The following is a 19,312-nucleotide window of genomic DNA, read 5'->3' as shown; positions in this document are numbered from 1 at the left end:
TATCCTAGCAAGCAAAGCAGATCTTCATGTTTCTTGGCGTTACCGCTCTTGCCTAACCCCCTGTGGTGGTTAGTCAGGTATTCTTATATCTACTCTATGTTACCCTAGACTACCTATGTACAGCATACATTATATCTGATTACAGAAAGGAAGAACATGCTTAGAGAAATAATTGGGTTCCAGTCAGTATTGAAGCATAGCAGGAATCAGAGAGAGAGAGCCCACCTTTCCAGCTCGTCCGGCTATTAATACCGACTAGGAAAGAGTTAAACGTGACATCATATTCGCCACCCCCTAGACCAGATTATTGGTGGACACACTCGTGGTGTCATCATACACACCTACTTGATTAATAATCAATGAGGCATTTGACCCATATGCAGGAACGTGGATGTTTAGTAAATATGGCCAATGTTTTCTGTTCCTGTGGTGTAGTGTTGAGGTCAGAGTAATCCGATGGCCTTCTTTTAGGAACATGTTCTTAGTATCTGCGTGTATCCTCTGCTACACGCAGACCCTGAGATGCCTCTGCCTGCATCACAAAAACCTCTATTGATTTTAAAGGCATACACTGCGGACAAGCCTTTTACATAAAACTCAGGCCAAGTAACTGAGGCCTACTTAAATTATAACAGTAACAAAACGGCTTGACACGCCGATCCCAGCGTCTGAACCTCCCAGTACCTGGTTTCTTTTCTTTTATGTTTCACTTTTCGATTTTCGTGCTCACACAACTTCTCTGCTCTCGGTGGTTACCCCTGGAAGAGAGAGAGCAAGATCTCTTGGTCTTCCTGTAACCAGGCTCTCTGGGGAGGCCCTACTTCTAAGTCCCTCTATACCACATGCTCAGCATTTGCGTCACTTACGTATCACTCACAAACTTGCATGACCACAGAAAAGTGAAACTCGTTTGGTTGTTACTCAAGGGAGCAGTGCCAGGTGCCTTCTAAAAGAACGCCTTTATACAATCAGCTCCATCACAGGTACTACTAAACCTATACCCGTACCCCTGTATATCCCCTTAATTTGAAAATATCGGTTCAGGAGATTGTTTATGAGGCACCAATCTCTGGACCAGGTTAATTTGTTTTACGTAATTTTAGCACGCAACCTCACCTGGATAATGATGCCTAACGTTGTCATCCCCATCCAGACGACCAGTGGTTGTAGAAAAACTTTGGAACTGCAGAGGCCCCGTCCGAGTGTCCCTGGAACATCACCGGAACCTCTGTCCACCAGGTCAGACTGGCACTCACCTGCTCATTTTTGTGTTCTACCTCGTTAAGATCACCTGTATCATGGTGAAATCTTACCTCTAACTTCGTGTACTGTTTGTTTAACCTTTGTAACAAAATGTGGTCGTCTTGGATCAAACCCTGTTCCCCTTTGTCCCATGTCGTGTTCTCTTTCAGGACGGGAACTACCCGTGAAACTTTGCACTTTAGAGTTCTCTTAACAATTTGAGAAACAACGTCATCCAACCTGGATGACTGGATCCATATGGGATCTCCACTCCCACAATATGTTCCCCTTGGAAAATCTCCCTTATCGGAACAATTATGAGAATATACCTTGAATGTATCATTAGACCTTATGTTAAAAAACCAAACCTTTCCTTCAGCCACCGGAACTATCGGTTGGGCTTCAGGGTGGATCTTTTGAATGGTATCCTCGCATTCTGCGTTCTTGAGCCTGCAGGCTTCTTCACTAAATTTGACTTGCCCCGGCCAACGCAGGTACTTCTGCAAGAATTGCCCGCATGAGGACAACTCTACTTGCTTCACCTCCCCGTCTAGCACCAAAAAAGGTTGACCTCTCAGGTCCTGGTGTAAGACCCGGGTTGAGGTGGGAACTAAGGAAGTGGCGGTGCCTAAAGGAATGTTGCACCGTTTCCATTTGTTCACCCAAACATCTCGAAGCTGCCATGCAAAAGATCCTTCTCCAGAAAAATTAATATACCTCCCCTTGTCCAATCTCTCGCTGACAAAATATGTCCCCAGCTGTCCTGATTGGACCTCTTCCCCCCTTATCTCCTGAGGCACACTATGTACCTGAGGTCGGGAAGATTGTACTCTCTGCAATCGTTCGATTAAGAGTACCTCTTCACTTACCCAACTATCATGAGGATAAGCTGTTGCATATGGACTGTGTAATATCGTCCCCTGTTGTGACCCGTGTGGTGTGAATGGGGTTCCCTGTGTGGGCTTTCCCTCCCCCGGGACCGCTCTCCCCACCCTCTTTGTCACCTGGAAATGTGGCTTGATCTCGATTTTTACTTCTTGTTTCGAGAACCACCCACCCTCGGCTTTCCAGCCTTTATGTGTGTAAAGTTGTTTCAGAGGCACTCTCTGTTGGTAGCTCCAGAGTGTGATGTTGTCCTCCGCGTCTCTCCGGCAGGAGAATTGACGCCTCCTACTCGTTCCTCTCCAATCTGGAACCATCTCACTCTGCATAACCAAGACAAGGTACCCCTGAATCACACACTCCACCTTTTGCATGTACCCATTGTACTGCAATGTACCTTTTAACAAACCTTTGGATCGGTGCATCGATTCTGGGAGTGTGACATTCAATAGCAGGTTTACACTGCTGTTCACGTCACCCTTCCAGCACACCTGACCTTTCGGCCCTTTCACCCACATTGTGCCATGAAATTTGTTTTCTCCTGGCACAAGTGCTCTTTTCCTCCGTCCCTGCATGGTCCTTCTGTGCCAAGCGGAGGGAGGTGTGAAAGGATTAGTACCTTTGTCACCAAACATTAACATGCTTGGGCCTTGCATTCTCATTAACCCCTTATTATACATGAGAATGTCCTCTCTTCGTTCTCCTAGGACGGAATGGCAACCTAGGATCACCATCAGCACGGTACTCTTCATTATAAAAGCACCACCTTGGGAAAGAAAAACATTAGCACTTTGCATTATGCTTTGCTCAGACAGTTTTGTTAGTCTCTTTCCGATCTCCGAAATCTCGTGTTTTAGTCTCTTTCCAATTTCAGGAATCTCGTGTTTTAGTCTCTTTCCGATTTCAGGAATCTCGTGTTTTAGTCTCTTTCCAATTTCAGGAATCTCGTGTTCCTTCAAGCTTAGATTGGCATCTGGAACCTTTCGCTTATCCGACTGACATCTCCATCTTTGCTGCCAGCACTGCAGCTGTCTCAATTCCATATTGCCAAACACCTGAAATCGAAATACAAACAAATCAATTCTTATTAATGATTTGGGATTCGCCCTGCGGCTTGTACTCTGTACACTTTAAAATGATCAATATATACCGTAATTGATCTCGTTGTTTTATGGTTCTCATGAACTCTGTTTACTCTTAGTGGTAGATTGGAGTTAAACTTCACCCCCCTACCTCAGTACTATCCTCAGTACTTACCTGTTTAAAATATGCTCCCGCGGACTTCACCTTTGGAAGCTCTCACCTCATTGCAGGTCACTCCACATCCCCCCTTATCTGTCCATGCGCGGCCGTCGCATGCACAGATTACGGATGCCACACCTGTTGCTGCTTTGCAGGTGAGCCTGTAATGCACTTACTCAGTTTCACATTAACTTATCTAGAACTTCATTGTGATACCAGCTCTGCTAGAAGTTCTGTGTGTTGTACCCTCTGATCAATGTTTGCCGTGCCACTACCCCCAGACTTCACAAAAAAATGGCTGCCTCCCTGTAGGAAGGAGCACTTTGCACTTAAACTACACAGGGTGCAGGGCTAAGCATACCAGCGTCACATGCCTGTATGCAGATCCCTGAATGCCCACATGGTAGGTAGTCACATGGCAAACAGCGTACTGATACACTGTCACTCTGTACATGGCAATTCTATCATCTGTATAATTGCCCCATGAACTGCGGTCAGTTTTTGTTCTTTGTGCTACAATTGATAGGAGCTGGAAAAAACATATTTGACCAATCAGTGGACGAAAAAAAAACCGCACAAAAACCAGCTCCAGCCCAGCATAGACCTCTCAGTCAAGCTCTGGCCCTGTCCACGACAAAAACCGGAAAAAAACGTTACCGCTCTGCAACAGCGCCGACGGAAACCCGGATTGGTCAACTCCCTTTTTTCCAACACCGGCACCCCCTTGCTGCACTGTTGGGAACTCATGCAACACCCATTAAGGTGCCCCACTTACAGGAATAATCCCTTAAGCAACTCAGTACAGACCCATTTCTGATCTGCGCTGTTTCTTGTCTCCCTGCACCTAGCTGGGAAACATTTCCTATCCGTGAGCCTGCAACTTGCTTGGCTCATGTATGCGGACACTCCCTGTGTCCAGACTTCTTCTGAGGAAATCATCTGGAAGCCAAGAAACTCAGTAGAATCTCTCTACTGTCCCCACTCTGGACCCCCCTCCCACCAGCTGCTTCCGTGCACGGCGCCTTGTGCACAGCTGTGACATGGGACGTGGGATCCCCCCCAGCACATCCTCCCCCCTGCCATCGGGGCGTGCTTATCAGTGGGCGCTTCCCGCCCCCCCCCCCTCCTGATACATCATGCAGAGGGGAGTGGCTTTCTCAGAAACCAGACGCCATGTTGAGTCATGGCATGCCAGCCAAGATGGCTGCTATGTCAGTCCCCCATAGCAACCACTTGATCCTATGCACCTTCAGAAAAAAACAGTTAGAACATACATAGAACATACAAGGCATAGTATGCACAGCAGTTTGAGAAGTTTCCTATCTTGGACATGTAGATGGAGGGAAAAAAAAGCATCCTGAACAGAAGGAATTCTCCACAACTACACTGGAACTTCAAAAAGCCAAATGAAATCATCCCCCTATGTTATAGCCTACGAGGGAGACACTAGCTGTCACTATATTTACGTCAAACTTTACTCCTAGCATAAACCTTTGCCTGGAATGCGGAGTGACAAAACTGAACAAATCTTCCAGCTGTTAGCAGATATCCACGGACACAAACCTTAACCGTGCTTCCCCCAATCTCTAGAGAGGGGGGTGGGAGGATGTCCTGTATTGGCCCCCCTTCCCACTAAACCTACGCTCTGCGATCCGCAAGAAAAAAACAAGAACACCCATGACATTGAATCATGCTGAAATTACAGAAACATCACATAGCACTAACTAATAGCACTGAACTGGAACCAGCTTGCAGAACATCTCAGAAAAACCCCTATGGACAGGGGAAAAAAAAACATGCTGTCTCTCTTTCACTTTTCTCATTACCAGTCTCCTCTCTCTTCCCTCTCTCTCCTTCTCCTCTACTACTCGAAAGCCTTAGCCCCCCCTTATCTCTCCTGCGGGGGACACCCATATCTGGCAAACCTCCCAAACTCACGCTGGACACACAGGAGAAAGAAAAAAAACAAACAAAAACTGCACACAGCAGCCACTAGCACAACCCGAGAGAGAGAAAAAAAAACCAATACAGGAAAACCAGTAAGAACGCACACTGGAAACCTTAGAGAGAAAGCACTGCTGGAACAAACTGTCAACATGTAATACCACACACTTGCATTAGAATTAAACAAATGAAATACTATACTTGCCAGTGTCTTGAGACGTTCTCCCCAAATGACCGTTCGTTACAGCATTGGTCAAGTTTTGCTCGCGAAGTTCTGGACCCCCTCGGGCTACTGATTCCTTCGTTCAGCAGATCGACCACCACTACGGCACTTGCACCCCAAGCCGCCGCCCGGGACAGCCCACGATCTGGATTCTGGCGTTAGGCATGTGTACAATCACACCTATATTATTCAGTCCACGAACCTTCGCCACTGTAATTACTCGAACGTCATTCCGTGCGCCCGGCTTCCTCGCAGCCTGGCAGCACCACTTATCTCTTCTCGATAAGTTTCCAGCGAGCGTCTCAGCGTCTCCTCCGCTTGTTACTGTGGAAGTCCTGGAAAACTAGATAACAGACTGACATCTGGCCCGGTCCTTGCCTGCCTTTTCTGCTAGACAGCGCTGGGTTCACGGCACCAATTGTAATATCCACCTTTTGCTCCGGCACCAGCAAACTCATCAGCAGGAGTTTGCAAACATGACTCTTCACACAGCAAGCAGGAGATAGACTTTTCTCAGGCTTCTTCAATGTTTACGGAGTTTATTCAGAAAACAGATATACAGATAGATACAGTTCATCTTATCCTAGCAAGCAAAGCAGATCTTCATGTTTCTTGGCGTTACCGCTCTTGCCTAACCCCCTGTGGTGGTTAGTCAGGTATTCTTATATCTACTCTATGTTACCCTAGACTACCTATGTACAGCATACATTATATCCGATTACAGAAAGGAAGAACATGCTTAGAGAAATAATTGGGTTCCAGTCAGTATTGAAGCATAGCAGGAATCAGAGAGAGAGAGCCCACCTTTCCAGCTCGTCCGGCTATTAATACCGACTAGGAAAGAGTTAAACGTGACATCATATTCGCCACCCCCTAGACCAGATTATTGGTGGATACACTCGTGGTGTCATCATACACACCTACTTGATTAATAATCAATGAGGCATTTGACCCATATGCAGGAATGTGGATGTTTAGTAAATATGGCCAATGTTTTCTGTTCCTGTGGTGTAGTGTTGAGGTCAGAGTAATCCGATGGCCTTCTTTTAGGAACATGTTCTCAGTATCTGCGTGTATCCTCTGCTACACGCAGACCCTGAGATGCCTCTGCCTGCATCACAAAAACCTCTATTGATTTTAAAGGCATACACTGCGGACAAGCCTTTTACATAAAACTCAGGCCAAGTAACTGAGGCCTACTTAAATTATAACAGTAACAAAAGGGGACAGGAGAAGACACAGGGGGACAGAGAAGGTGGCAGAAGGGGACTGAAGGAGGTACAAGAGGAAAGGAAGAGGCACGGGGGAGGGAACAGAGGGACACAGTAAAGGCTGCCTGTTACTTACACTATGCGGAACTTGTGATGTCTGCTCTCCAGGACACCGGACTTACTGCTGCTGCACACACGTGATTGAACACCTGTGTGGGGGCAGGGCTTTGTTCGGGGCAGAACTTCATTCAGTAATTGGGCAAAATCCAGGAGCCCACCAGGGCCGATGGCACTCCAGGCAATAGCCTGGAATGCCTTTGGTTAAAAATGACCTTGTGTGTTACAATAAATTAGGGACCTCTAAAGACATGATTATTTTTTTATTTTTTGGTTGTTAACCATCTTAGCGGTATGGACGAGCTCAGCTCGTCCATCACCGCCGATGGCTGCCGCTCAGGCCCTGCTGGGCCGATTTCGATGAAATAAAGTGCAGCACACGCAGCCGGCACTTTGCCAGCCGCGTGTGCTGCCCGATCGCCGCCGCTCTGCTGCGATTCGCCGCGAGCAGCGGCGAAAGAGGGTCCCCCTAGCCGCCTGAGCCCTGCGCAGCGGGAACAAATAGTTCCAGCCAGCGCTAAGGGCTGGATCGGAGGCGGCTGACGTCAGGACGTCGGCTGACGTCCATGACGTCACTCCGCTCGTCGCCATGGCGACAGGAGAAGCCAAACACGGAAGGCTGCTCATTGCGGCCTTCCGTGTTAATTTTAGCCGCCGGAGGCGATCAGAAGAACGCCTCCGGAGCGCCATCTAGTGGGCTTTCATGCAGCCAACTTTCAGTTGGCTGCATGAAATAGTTTTTTTTTAATTTACAAAAAACCCTCATGCAGCCGCCCTGGCGATCTTAATAGAACGCCAGGGTGGTTAATATATAAGTGGGGTAAAATTTGTAACATTATACACAGATGGTGATGGTCAGGGAAGCACAAGGATAGATACACTAACCTTGATGCACAGATTTGTCACTAATAATTTAGAGCAGGGATATCAAATTCCAATACATAGTGGCCCAAAATTGAAAACGAAGTTGTAGGCCTATCTTGATGTCTAGTGGCCACAGCCCTCCCTCCCTAATACAGTTCCCTGGTGTCTGGTGGCACCCTTCCCTTCCTTATACAGTTCCATGGTGTCTAATCCCCCCCCCCCATACAAATCCCTGGTGTCTAATGGCCCCCCTCCTTCCTCTATACAGTTTCCTGGTGTCTAGTGGTCCCTCTCCCTCTTCTATACAGTTCCCTGGTGTTTAATATCCCCCCTTCCATATACAGTTCCCTGGTGTTTAATCACCCCGCTCCCTTCCCTATAAAGTTCCCTGGTGTCTAGTCACCCCTTTACCATATGTCTTCATAGCTTTAGTGCTTAGACTTTTAGACTTAGCCCTCAGGTGCTTGTAGGCCAAATACAATGCAAAGTGGGGACGCCACTTGTGGTCCAAATCTGATGCCACTGCGGGCCAGATTTGACCCCCAGGCTAGAGTCGGACATGTATATTTTAGAGAAAACTAATACTGACAAAAATATGGGTGCTGCTATGCTAACTTCCTTCTTCAGTTTGCAGCTCCCAGCTGACTCTGGCTTCAGTATTTAGAAGTAGTACTCAACCAGTAAAGTTAAAACACTAGATAAGCATCCTTATTCTGGGCCTGTGACTAAGGCAGGCTTCATTCCTATTAAAATTTGCATGCAATTTGCAAAATTGCAAAAACAAGTTTGCCGCAAATGTAATGCATCTCAATGGCATCACATTGTATTTATGCAAATTGTATGGTTAAAAATTCATAGAGCAGGTATGCTTTTTCTCTTGAGCAATGAGCAATGCGTGTTTCAATAGGAATGCAGAAAATGTGCATAAAAAGTTGCATGCAATTTTGAAGTTAATTGGATTGTTTTGTAAATTAACGTCACTGATATTCATGAAAAAACCGCAATGTGAAATTTTGCATACAAATACATAAAAATGTACATGAAAGTCTGTACAAAACAGAATTCAAACATCGCAAATGCAGAACCATGCAAGTGGAAAATTCCGTGCTTAAAATGACTGAAAATGACTGAAGATTCTAGCTGACTGAGATCCAGTCAGCTAGAATCTTCTCAAATAGCAGTACAGGTTGTCATTACTAGGTCAAGCAAATAAAAGAGTTGGTCTTATAATGTAAATACCAGAAACCAAACCTATTCACACAATACAAACAGCTATGAATTAACAATTGAATGCATTCCTAGCTTCTTTGTATTATTTTGTTGACTATCATATACATTCCCCACAGAGCACAGTTGCAAGAAAGATTAAATAAGGACTCTTACCTGATGGAATGAATAGGGTCTGTCCTTGTTTGACTGTGCACTTGTAACATTTGTCCACCTGATCAGCAAAGAACATCTCATAGTGATTGGCAGCTGACCGCCAGCGCTCATAGAGGGAGATGTTGGCTGAAGTCGGTCTGATCAGATAGAATATCTTTTCACCCTGAAACATATCAATCAAGGATAATTGCTTTGAATATAATGATGCTGCAGTAAAAACATGCCATTAAAATTACCCATGTAGCTTCTCACACATAGGCCCATATACAAATAACTTTTTCTCCTGAGTTTTCTCCTAGGTGATATTTTAACGTCTTGTAAATAAAATGCTTTTTAAACAACAAGCAAGCAAGAAAACACTCAAAATAATTTTAATAGTAGTTTTTAATCTACTTTTTGGTACTTTTTCAATTGCAAATAGCTGAAAAGTTATTTAAAAAAATGAAAAATGATCTCCTAGGAGAAAACTCAGGAGGAAAAGTAAATTGCATAAGGGCCACAGGCTTCAATTCGCTAAGCCTTACTGCATGCAGTAAAGAAGGAAAGCTGAAATTACCAAGTATTGAGCCAAATTATTGACTTGTGAGGTAAATACCTCATAAATTCCAATTCTCAAAGATTAGATCATTCGGTAAAACAAGTGAGATGTTCCGTATTTATTTCCTGCCTAGGGCTGTCCCCTTCAAGAAAACCTGTTACTTTAAAAACCTTCCCTGGGGGGTGCTCACCTCATGTGGGGGAAGCCTCCGGATCCTATTGAGGCTTCCCCCGTCCACCTCGGTACCAGCTAAAAAGCTCTGGGAACGGCGGGGATGTAAATATTTATCGCTGTCGGGCCGCTCTACTGCGTAGGCGCAAGTCTCCTGCGCCTGCACAGTAGAGCGGACCCGACGGAGATCAGCTATTTTCGCCTATCTCCATGCGGGGAGCCGCAATAATGCCCCTGCTGGAGCCAGTGAAGGTAAATAAATCAGCGCTTGTCAGGCTTGTGGAGGGAGGATTCCGGGACACTTTGGGGAAGCCAGCGCTGGACTGCCTGCAGCTACAGCAGAGGGGGAAGCCTCATTGGGACTCTGAGGCTCCTCCCCCCCAGGTGAGTAACCCCCAGGGGAACTTTTATTCGTTACAGGTTCTCTTTAACTAACAAACAGCCATTCGGTGAAGTTATAAAAGGAAAGCAATAGAGCAGAGAAAGGGTAAGAACTACTAAAAAGTTAATAATAAAAACATATTTCCCTAATTTCACAATATTATGTTGTAATTAAAAATGGTCAATAAGATTAGAATGGTTTCAAGCCAATACAAATGTATGTTAATTCCATGTACCTTGGACTTGCAGTTTACTTTTCAATCTAATAAAAAAAAATGCTATCTGTATCACAACTTTAATCCATTTTCCCTGCACTGCAACAAACTACCAAACACTGAAAGAAATATTGCATGATTCCTTAAAGCGGATCTGAGATGAATAACTATAACAAGTAACTTGTCTATACAGTGTGTTGCAAAAGTATTCGGCCCCCTTAAAGTTTTAGACATTTTGTCATATTACTGCCACAAACATGAATCAATTTTATTGGAATTCCACATGAAAGACCAACACAAAGTGGTGTACACATGAGAAGTGGAACGAAAATCATACATGATTCCAAACATTTTTTTACAAATAAATAACTGCAAAGTGGTGTGTGCATAATTATTCGTCCCCCTTTGATCTGAATGCAGTCAGTTGCCTATAGACATTGCCTGATGAGTGCTAATGACTAAATAGAGTGCACCTGTGTGTAATCTAATGTCAGTACAAGTACAGCTGCTCTGCAAGGGCCTCAGAGGTTGTCTAAGAGAATATTGGGAGCAACAACACCGTGAAGTGCAAAGAACACACAAGACAGGTCCTAGACAGGTCAGGGATCAAGTTATTGAGAAATTTAAAGCAGGCTTAGGCTACAAAAAGATTTCCAAAGCCTTCAACATCCCAAGGAGCACTGTTCAAGCAATCATTCAGAAATGGAAGGAGTATGGCACAACTGTAAACCTACCAAGACAAGGCCATCCACCTAAACTCACAGGCCGAACAAGGAGAGCGCTGATCAGAAATGCAGTCAAGAGGCCCATGGTGACTCTGGACGAGCTGCAGAGATCTACAGCTCAGGTGGGAGACTCTGTCCATAGGACAACTATTAGTCATGCACTGTACAAAGTTGGCCTTTATGGAAGAGTGGCAAGAAGAAAGGCATTGTTAACAGAAAGCACAAGAAGTCCCGTTTGCAGTTTGCCACAAGCCATGTGGGGGACACAGCAACCATGTGGAAGAAGGTGCCCTGGTCAGATGAGACCAAAATGGAACTTTTTGACCAAAATGCAAAACGCTATGTGTGGCAGAAAACTAACAATGCACATCACTCTGAACACACCATCCCCACTGTCAAATATGGTGGTGGCAGCATCATGTTTTGGGGGTGCATCTCTTCAGCAGGGACAGGGAAGCTGGTCAGAGTTGATGGGAAGATGGATGGAGCCAAATACAGGGCAAACCTGAAAGAAAACATCTTGGAGACTGCAAAAGACTTGAGACTGGGGCGGAGGTTCACCTTCCAGCAGGACAATGACCCTAAACATAAAGCCAGGGCAACAATGGAATGGTTTAAAACAAAAAATATCTATGTGTTAGAATGGCCCAAAGTACAGATCTAAATCCAATCGAGAATCTGTGGCAAGATCTGAAAACTGTTGTTCACAAACGCTGTCTATCTAATCTGACTGAGCTGGAGCGGTTTTGCAAAGAAGAATGGGCAAGGAAAAAAGGTGGAGGGGTTTGTCTCTTTGTTAAGAATTCTCTTACAGCTGTCCTCAACGATGAGATAGAGGAAGATTGAGAAGATGTGGAGTCCGTTTGGGTAAATATTCATGGTGGAAATAAAAGTTGCCAATTGATTATTGGGGTATGCTACAGGCCACCTCTTATTAATGAAGCTGCAGAACTGTGATTACTACAGCAGATTGAAAAAGTTGCAAGTAAAAATGAGGTCATAATTATGGGCGACTTCAACTTTCCAGACATTGACTGGAGTATTGAAGCTACCCATTCTGGTAAAAGCAGCAGATTTCTGGCAGCACTACAGGACAATTACTTGTCTCAAATGGTAACTGAACCAACTAGGGGGAATGCGTTACTGGATCTGATCATTTCTAATAGACCAGATAATGTATCAAATGTGCAGGTTCAAGAACATTTGGGAAATAGTGATCACAACATGGTAACGTTTGATCTGGTGACTGATAGGCCACGGGGCAGCGGGACCACTAAAACTATGAATTTTAGAAAAGCAAAGTTCAATCAAATTAGGCAGACACTAAGTTTGGTGAACTGGGATAATGTACTACAAGGGGAAGACACTGAAGGGAAATGGCAAGCTTTTAAACTTATACTCAATCAATATTGTAGTATGTATATCCCATATGGAAACAAAATATCTAGGAATAAAAAAAGGCCTCTATGGATGAATAGAAAGGTTAAAGATAAAATGAAGAAAAAAAAGAATGCCTATAAGGTCTTAAAACAGGAGGGGATCGAGGCTGCGCTAAGCAATTATAAGGAGTGAAATAAAAATTGTAAAAAAGAAATTAGGTAGGCAAAGATTGAAGCTGAAAAACAAATCGCCAAGGATATCAAATCTAACCCAAAAAAGCTTTACAAGTACATTAGCTCTAAAAAAAAGAAAGGTTGACTGTATAGGACTCCTAAAGGATGAGGGTGGGAACTCAATTGTGGATGACCAAGGTAAGGCAGAGTTATTAAATGCTTTCTTTGCTCCTGTCTTCACAAAAGAAACAGCACTGTTGCAAACTACAGAGGCGGAAGAGTCTCAATCTTCTAACTGTAATATTAAATACTTAATGCAGGAAGAAGTGAAGGCAAGACTAAATAAATTAAAAATAGACAAGGCACCTGGCCCGGATGGCATGCATCCTCGGGTCCTAAGGGAATTAAGTTCAGTTATAGATAAACCCCTTTATCTTATCTTTTGTGACTCTCTTGCAACTGGCAGAGTCCCAGTGGATTGGCGTACAGCCCACGTTTTCCCATTATTTAAGAAGGGCAAAAAATCAGATCCAGGAAATTATAGACCTGTAAGCTTAAACATCAGTTGTATGCAAACTATTTGAGGGGTTACTAAGAGATACTATACATGACTTCATAGTAGAAAATAATCTTATTTCTCAGCATCAACATGGGTTTACTAAAGACAGGTCCTGTTTGACTAACATGCTCAGCTTTTATGAGGTAGTGAATGCTAATATGGATATTGGGAATGCTGTAGATGTGATATACTTGGACTTTGCAAACGCCTTCAACACTATTCCCCACAAAAGTCTGGTGCAAAAGTTGAGGATGCAAGGACTGGGGAAGAGTCTGTGTTTATGGATAGGGAACTGGCTAGTCGACAGAAAACAAAGAGTTGTGGTCAATGGATCGTACTCAAAATGGGAGACTGTTAGCAGTGGGGTCCCACAGGGGTCTGTTCTGGGTCCAGTGCTCTTCAATTTATTTATTAATGACCTAGTAGATGCAGTAGTGAGCAATGTTGCTATTTTTGCAGATGATACAAAATTGTGCAGAATCATCAACTCTCGGGAAGATAGTGTCATATTGCAACAGGATCTGGATAGGATGGCTATATGGGCACATACATGGCAGATGAAATTCAATGTTGACAAATGTAAAGTCATGCATTTTGGACGTACCAATGGTCTAGCATCATACAAAATAAATGGGATACAGTTGGGGACATCAAACTTGGAGAAGGACTTAGGAGTACTCATCGACAACAAGTTAAATAATCGTACTCAATGCCAAGCAGCTGCAGCTAAAGCTAACAAAATTTTGGGATGCATTAAAAGGGAAATAAAAACTAGAGATGCTAGCATAATATTGCCCCTGTTTAACTCTCTAGTCAGGGCCGGTCCTGGACTTTCTGCTACCTGAGGCAAAGATCGTAAAGGCGCCCCCCCCCCCCCCCCCAATATTTCTACATAACATTACATCCCCCACACAACCGACCGTGTCCGTGAAGGAAAGCCTGAGTGACGCAGCAAAGTGAGTGACTGACTCACCAGGGATTGGGTCTCCCTCCGGGTCTGGCGGCGGCGAAGGGCGGGCATCCGCATCCAGCATGCATCCTGCACTGGCAGGGGACAGACGGCTGCGGTCTGCGGCGGGCATGCTCCATCTCGGATCTGAGGGATCTCGCGCTGGGCCAGTGAGCGGCGGCCGGCGGCAGCCAGCCAGCCTCATCATCGTCACAGTCACGTCGGCGGCGCTCGCTGCTCAGTGACTGACCATGACAATCAGCCGCAGCCAGGGCAGCAGAGTGGGTGGCAGCCGCCGCCATCAAATCAGCAGGCTTAGGCACTAGGCAGCGTCACCAGCGTGCAGCCTTGGAGGAGACAGGAGAGGCTGCAGAGCTCGGAGTCGTCGATCTCGGAGGCCGGCGACAACAGTGCAGTTTCTAGGCTAAAATACACCCAGGGCGAGGGTGTAAAAATTGCGCCCCCCCCCCGGTATAGGTAGCCAGCTATAGCTCCCCCCCGAGTATAGGTGGCCAGGCATGGGTGAGCCAGTAAAGTTGCCCCCAGTATAGGTTAGCCAGGTAGTTGCCTCCAGTATAGGTAGCCAGTATAGTTGCCCCCAGTATATGTTAGATAGGCAGGCCCCCCCCCCCCCCCGCCCCGGTATAAGTTAGATAAGTAGGTGCCCCCAGTACAGGTTAGCTAGGTAGGTGCCTCCAATATAGGTAGCCAGTATAGTTGCCCCCAGCATAGGTTAGATAGGTAGGTACCCCCAGTATAGGTTAGTTAGGTAGGTGCCCCAGTATAGGTAGCCAGTATAGTTGCCACCTGTATAGGCTAGCTAGGTAGGTAGGTGCCCCCAATACAGGTTAGATAAGTGCCCCCAGTATAGGTTGATAGGTAGCTTCCCCCCAGTATAGGTTAGATTAGGTCGCTGCCCTTCAGTATAGGTTGGATTAGGTAGGTGCCCCCAGTACAGGTTAGATTAGGTAGGTGCCCCCAGTATAGATTAGATAGGTAGCTGCCCCCAGCATAGGTTAGACAGGTAGCTGCCCCCCAGCATAGGTTAGATAGGTAGCTGCCCCCCAGTATAGGTTAGATAGGTAGCTGCTCCCCAGTATAGGTTAGATAGGTAGCTGCCCCCCAGTACAGGTTAGATTAGGTAGGTGCCTCCCAGTATAGGATAGATAGGTAGCTGCCCCCAGTACAGGTTAGATTAGGTAGGTGCCCCCCAGTATAGGATAGATAGGTAGCTGCCCCCAGTATAGGTTAGATAGGTAGCTGCCCCCCAGTATAGGTTAGATAGGTAGCTGCCCCCCAGTACAGGTTAGATTAGGTAGGTGCCCCCCAGTATAGGATAGATAGGTAGCTGCCCCCAGTACAGGTTAGTTTAGGTAGGTGCCCCCCAGTATAGGATAGATAGGTAGCTGCCCCCCAGTATAGGTCAGATAGGTAGCTGCCCCCCAGTGTAGGTTAGATAGGTAGCTGCCCCCCAGTATAGGTTAGATAGGTAGCTGCCCCCCAGCATAGGATAGATAGGTAGCTGCCCCCCAGCATAGGTTAGATAGGTAGCTGCCCCCCAGTATAGGTTAGATAGGTAGCTGCCCCCCAGTATAGGTTAGATAGGTAGCTGCCCCCCAGTATAGGTTAGATAGGTAGCTGCCCCCCAGTATAGGTTAGATAGGTAGCTGCCCCCCAGTATAGGATAGATAGGTAGCTGGCCCCCAGTATAGGTTAGATTAGGTAGGTGCCCCCCAGTATAGGATAGATAGGTAGGTGCCCCCAGTACAGGTTAGATTAGGTAGGTGCCCCCCAGTATAGGATAGATAGGTAGCTGCCCCCAGTACAGGTTAGATTAGGTAGGTGCCCCCCAGTATAGGATAGTTAGGTAGCTTGCCCAGTATAGGTTAAGTAGGTAGGTGCCTCCTCATAATGGCGGAGGGGGGAGCCGGATCCGCGGTGAGGGCAGCCCGACCTCTCCCTCCCTCTCCCCGGGCCGCCCTCCATGCTCCCCCCTCGGACTGCAGGCAGCAGAGTTAGCGCGCAGGGAAGCGCTGCTGTACACAGACAGTTACTCACCTCCCTGGATCCGATCGCCGCTCCCATCCTGCCTGTCTCCTCTCTGCAATGTAGCCGCTGCTGATACACACGCTGCTTCCTGTTTACACAGGAAGCAGCCGCGTGTGTATCAGCCGGCTAGGCAGAGAGGAGACCAGCAGGGCGGGAGCGGCGATCGGATCCAGGGAGGTGAGTAACAGCTGTGTACAGCAGCGCTTCACTGCGCGCTAACTCTGCTGAGGGGGGAGCATGGAGGGCGGCCCGGGGAGAGGGAGGGAGAGGTCGGGCTGCCCTCACCGCGGCTCTGGCTCCCCCCCCCCCCCCCGCTATCACAGCCACGTCATCTGGTGCCGCCCCTCCACTTCCTGCCGCCTGAGGAACCCGCCTCACCCCGCCTCATGGGCGGGCCGGCCCTGTCTCTAGTAAGGCCACATCTGGAATATGGAATTCAGGTCTGGGCACCACATTACAAAAAAGATATTGAAGTTTTAGAGCAGGTGCAGAGACGAGCAACAAAATTGATACGTGGGATGGAAGGTCTCACTTATCAAGAAAGGTTAGATAAACTGGGTTTATTTAGTGTAGAAAAAAGACGCCTTAGAGGGGATCTAATTAACATGTATAAATACATCAGAGGGCAATATAATAGCTTGGCGGATGAGCTTTGTGTCCCTAAGCCTTCTCAAAGTACTAGAGGACATGATCTGCGCATGGAGGAAAAACGTTTTAGCCATTTATTTAGGAAAGGGTTCTTTACAGTAAGAGTGATTAAGATGTGGAATGCATTGCCACAGGAAGTCGTTATGGCAAACTCTATACCTGCATTTAAAGGGGGCTTAGATGCTTTCCTTGCGTTGAAAGACATCCATGGCTACAATTACTAGGTAATGCCAAATAATGTTGATCCAGGGATTTTATCTGATTGCCATCTGGAGTCGGGAAGGAATTTTTCCCTTTAGGGGCTAATTGGACCATGCCTTGTAAGGGTTTTTTCGCCTTCCTCTGGATCAACAGGGATAGGTGAGGGAGCAGGCTGGTGTTGTACTTTATACTGGTTGAACTCGGTGGACGTATGTCTTTTTTCAACCAAAATAACTATGTAACTATGTAAGGATTTCAGTCCTAGATGTGCAAAGCTGGTAGAGACATACCCTAAAAGACTGGCAGCTGTAATTGCAGCAAAAGGTGGTTCTACAAAGTATTGACTCAGGGGGCTGAATAATTACGCACACCCCACTTTGCAGTAATTTATTTGTAAAAAAATATTTGGAATGATGTATGATTTTCGATCCACTTCTCACCTGTACACCACTTTGTATTGGTCTTTCACGTGGAATTCCATTAAAATTGATGCATGTTTGTGGCAGTAATGTGACAAAATGTGGAAAACTTCAAGGGGGCCGAATACTTTTGCAACCCACTGTATATCTTATCTAAAGTGTAGATAGTTTACACAGCAAATCTAGCTGCAAAAGTTTATGATTATTTATCCCTGTGATACAATGAGGGCAGCCATGTTCTGTTTGTCACATTGTCACAGGCTAAGGGCTGGAGATGCTATCAGCTTGCCTGTGTGTAAATTCAGTCCCCTCTCCTCCTCCCTCCTCCCCTCTGCCTCTGAAATCAATAACTAGTAACACCTCCCCTTTCTCCTACCCAGACTGAGCTCCTGTAAGCCCTTGCTACTGTCTGAAAGTGCCTTGGCACTCTGAAAAGCTGTAGTTGAGGCTTGTTTAGTTTATAGGGAAGTAGAGTATTAAAACAAAAACAAAACAGTATTTGGCTTGAGGAATGCCCAATAAACTATATGAAAGGAACACAATTATGCAATATCTCGGATTCACTTTAACCACTTCAGGACCATAGGCTTTACCCCCCCCCCCCTCCCCCCCTATAGACCAGGCCATTTTTTGTAAAATAGGCCACTGCAGCTTTAAGGACAAGCTGCAGGGCCACACAACAAGTGATTCCCCCCCCCACCACCCTTTTCTCCCCACCAACAGACCTCTCTGTTGGTGGGGTCTGATCCCCCCCACCTGTGTTTTTTTTTTTATATAAATATTAACTTCTTTATTTTTGCAATAAATTTTTACTTTTTTTATTATTTATTTACCCATCCCTCCCTCCCTCCCACAGGCAGCCAATCACTGTGATCGGCTGTCATAGGCTTCACTGCCAAGACTGAGGAGAGGACAGCTGTGTCACACGGCTGTCCCCAGTACAGCGCTGTTGTAGATCACAGCACTGTACACGGTAATTAGACGACGGTTTTACTATCTAACAGTCTCCGAGCGGCGATTGCTCCACCTATCAAGCAGGAGATGCGCAGCCTGCGCACGATCTACGGGCAAAAAGAAGCCCCAGGACTTTACGCCGTTCGGCGTTAGGCGGTCCTGGGGCTCCTGCCGCGGCCACGTCCGTCGGCGTGACACGGTCGGCAAGCAGTTAAAATACTGATTGAAATACCACAGAGGTAAAAAGTATCAGTGAATTGTCATGCAGTTTTTCAGTCAAACACAAAATTATTACTGCATGTGTGAAAATCTTAGTGATTTCGGGAAAAGAAAGTAAAAACACAGTGTTTTACAAACTGTTTTTTCCCCCCAAACCTGCCTTGAGGCCTGGAACCCACTAGAGTTTTTTGAATGTTTCGGGAGCGCTTTCAATCGCTAGCAATTTCCCTAAACGCTCTGCCAATGTAAATAGATGGGACTGATTCCACTAGAGCGATTGCGATTAAGGAAATTGCTATCACAGAACATGCAGCATTTTGGGAGCATTTCCATTCTAATGAATATATAGGAGCAGGGAAATGCTCCCAAAATCGCTTGCAAAACGCTATCTCAAACTGTTGTTCCTGTTGTTTGTCTGTTTGTTTGCCATCTTTATTTTAAAAAGACCCCATATTCTTTATTTATTTTCATTACAACATTTCAGTAAATTCAGTGTAGTCAGAAAAATTACACACATCATTCTATGCTTGTGGTCAGTCTATAAAGCAATATAAGGAAAAAACTGATAAAAACTAAGTATGAGGTTCACAGAGGTTAAAATCACAACGCACAATTACAACACA

The 19,312-nt window shown here is 45.8% G+C and overlaps 1 protein-coding gene across 1 annotated transcript in view; it reads right to left on the bottom strand.

Moving 5' to 3' along the window:
* The window catches only part of PHF2 (PHD finger protein 2), a 762,463-nt gene that overhangs the window by 439,132 nt on the left and 304,019 nt on the right, over window positions 1-19,312 (bottom strand). The window contains exon 7 of the mRNA XM_068253616.1: window positions 9,109-9,271. Within this exon, the coding sequence (XP_068109717.1) occupies window positions 9,109-9,271 (163 nt within the window). The remainder of the gene's footprint in view (window positions 1-9,108; window positions 9,272-19,312) is intronic.

Source organism: Hyperolius riggenbachi, chromosome 9 (genome assembly GCF_040937935.1).
Source record: "Hyperolius riggenbachi isolate aHypRig1 chromosome 9, aHypRig1.pri, whole genome shotgun sequence".
Lineage (NCBI taxonomy): Eukaryota > Metazoa > Chordata > Amphibia > Anura > Hyperoliidae > Hyperolius > Hyperolius riggenbachi.
The sequence above is the reverse complement of the archived record's forward strand: the minus strand, read 5'-3'. Positions and strand labels throughout refer to the sequence as shown.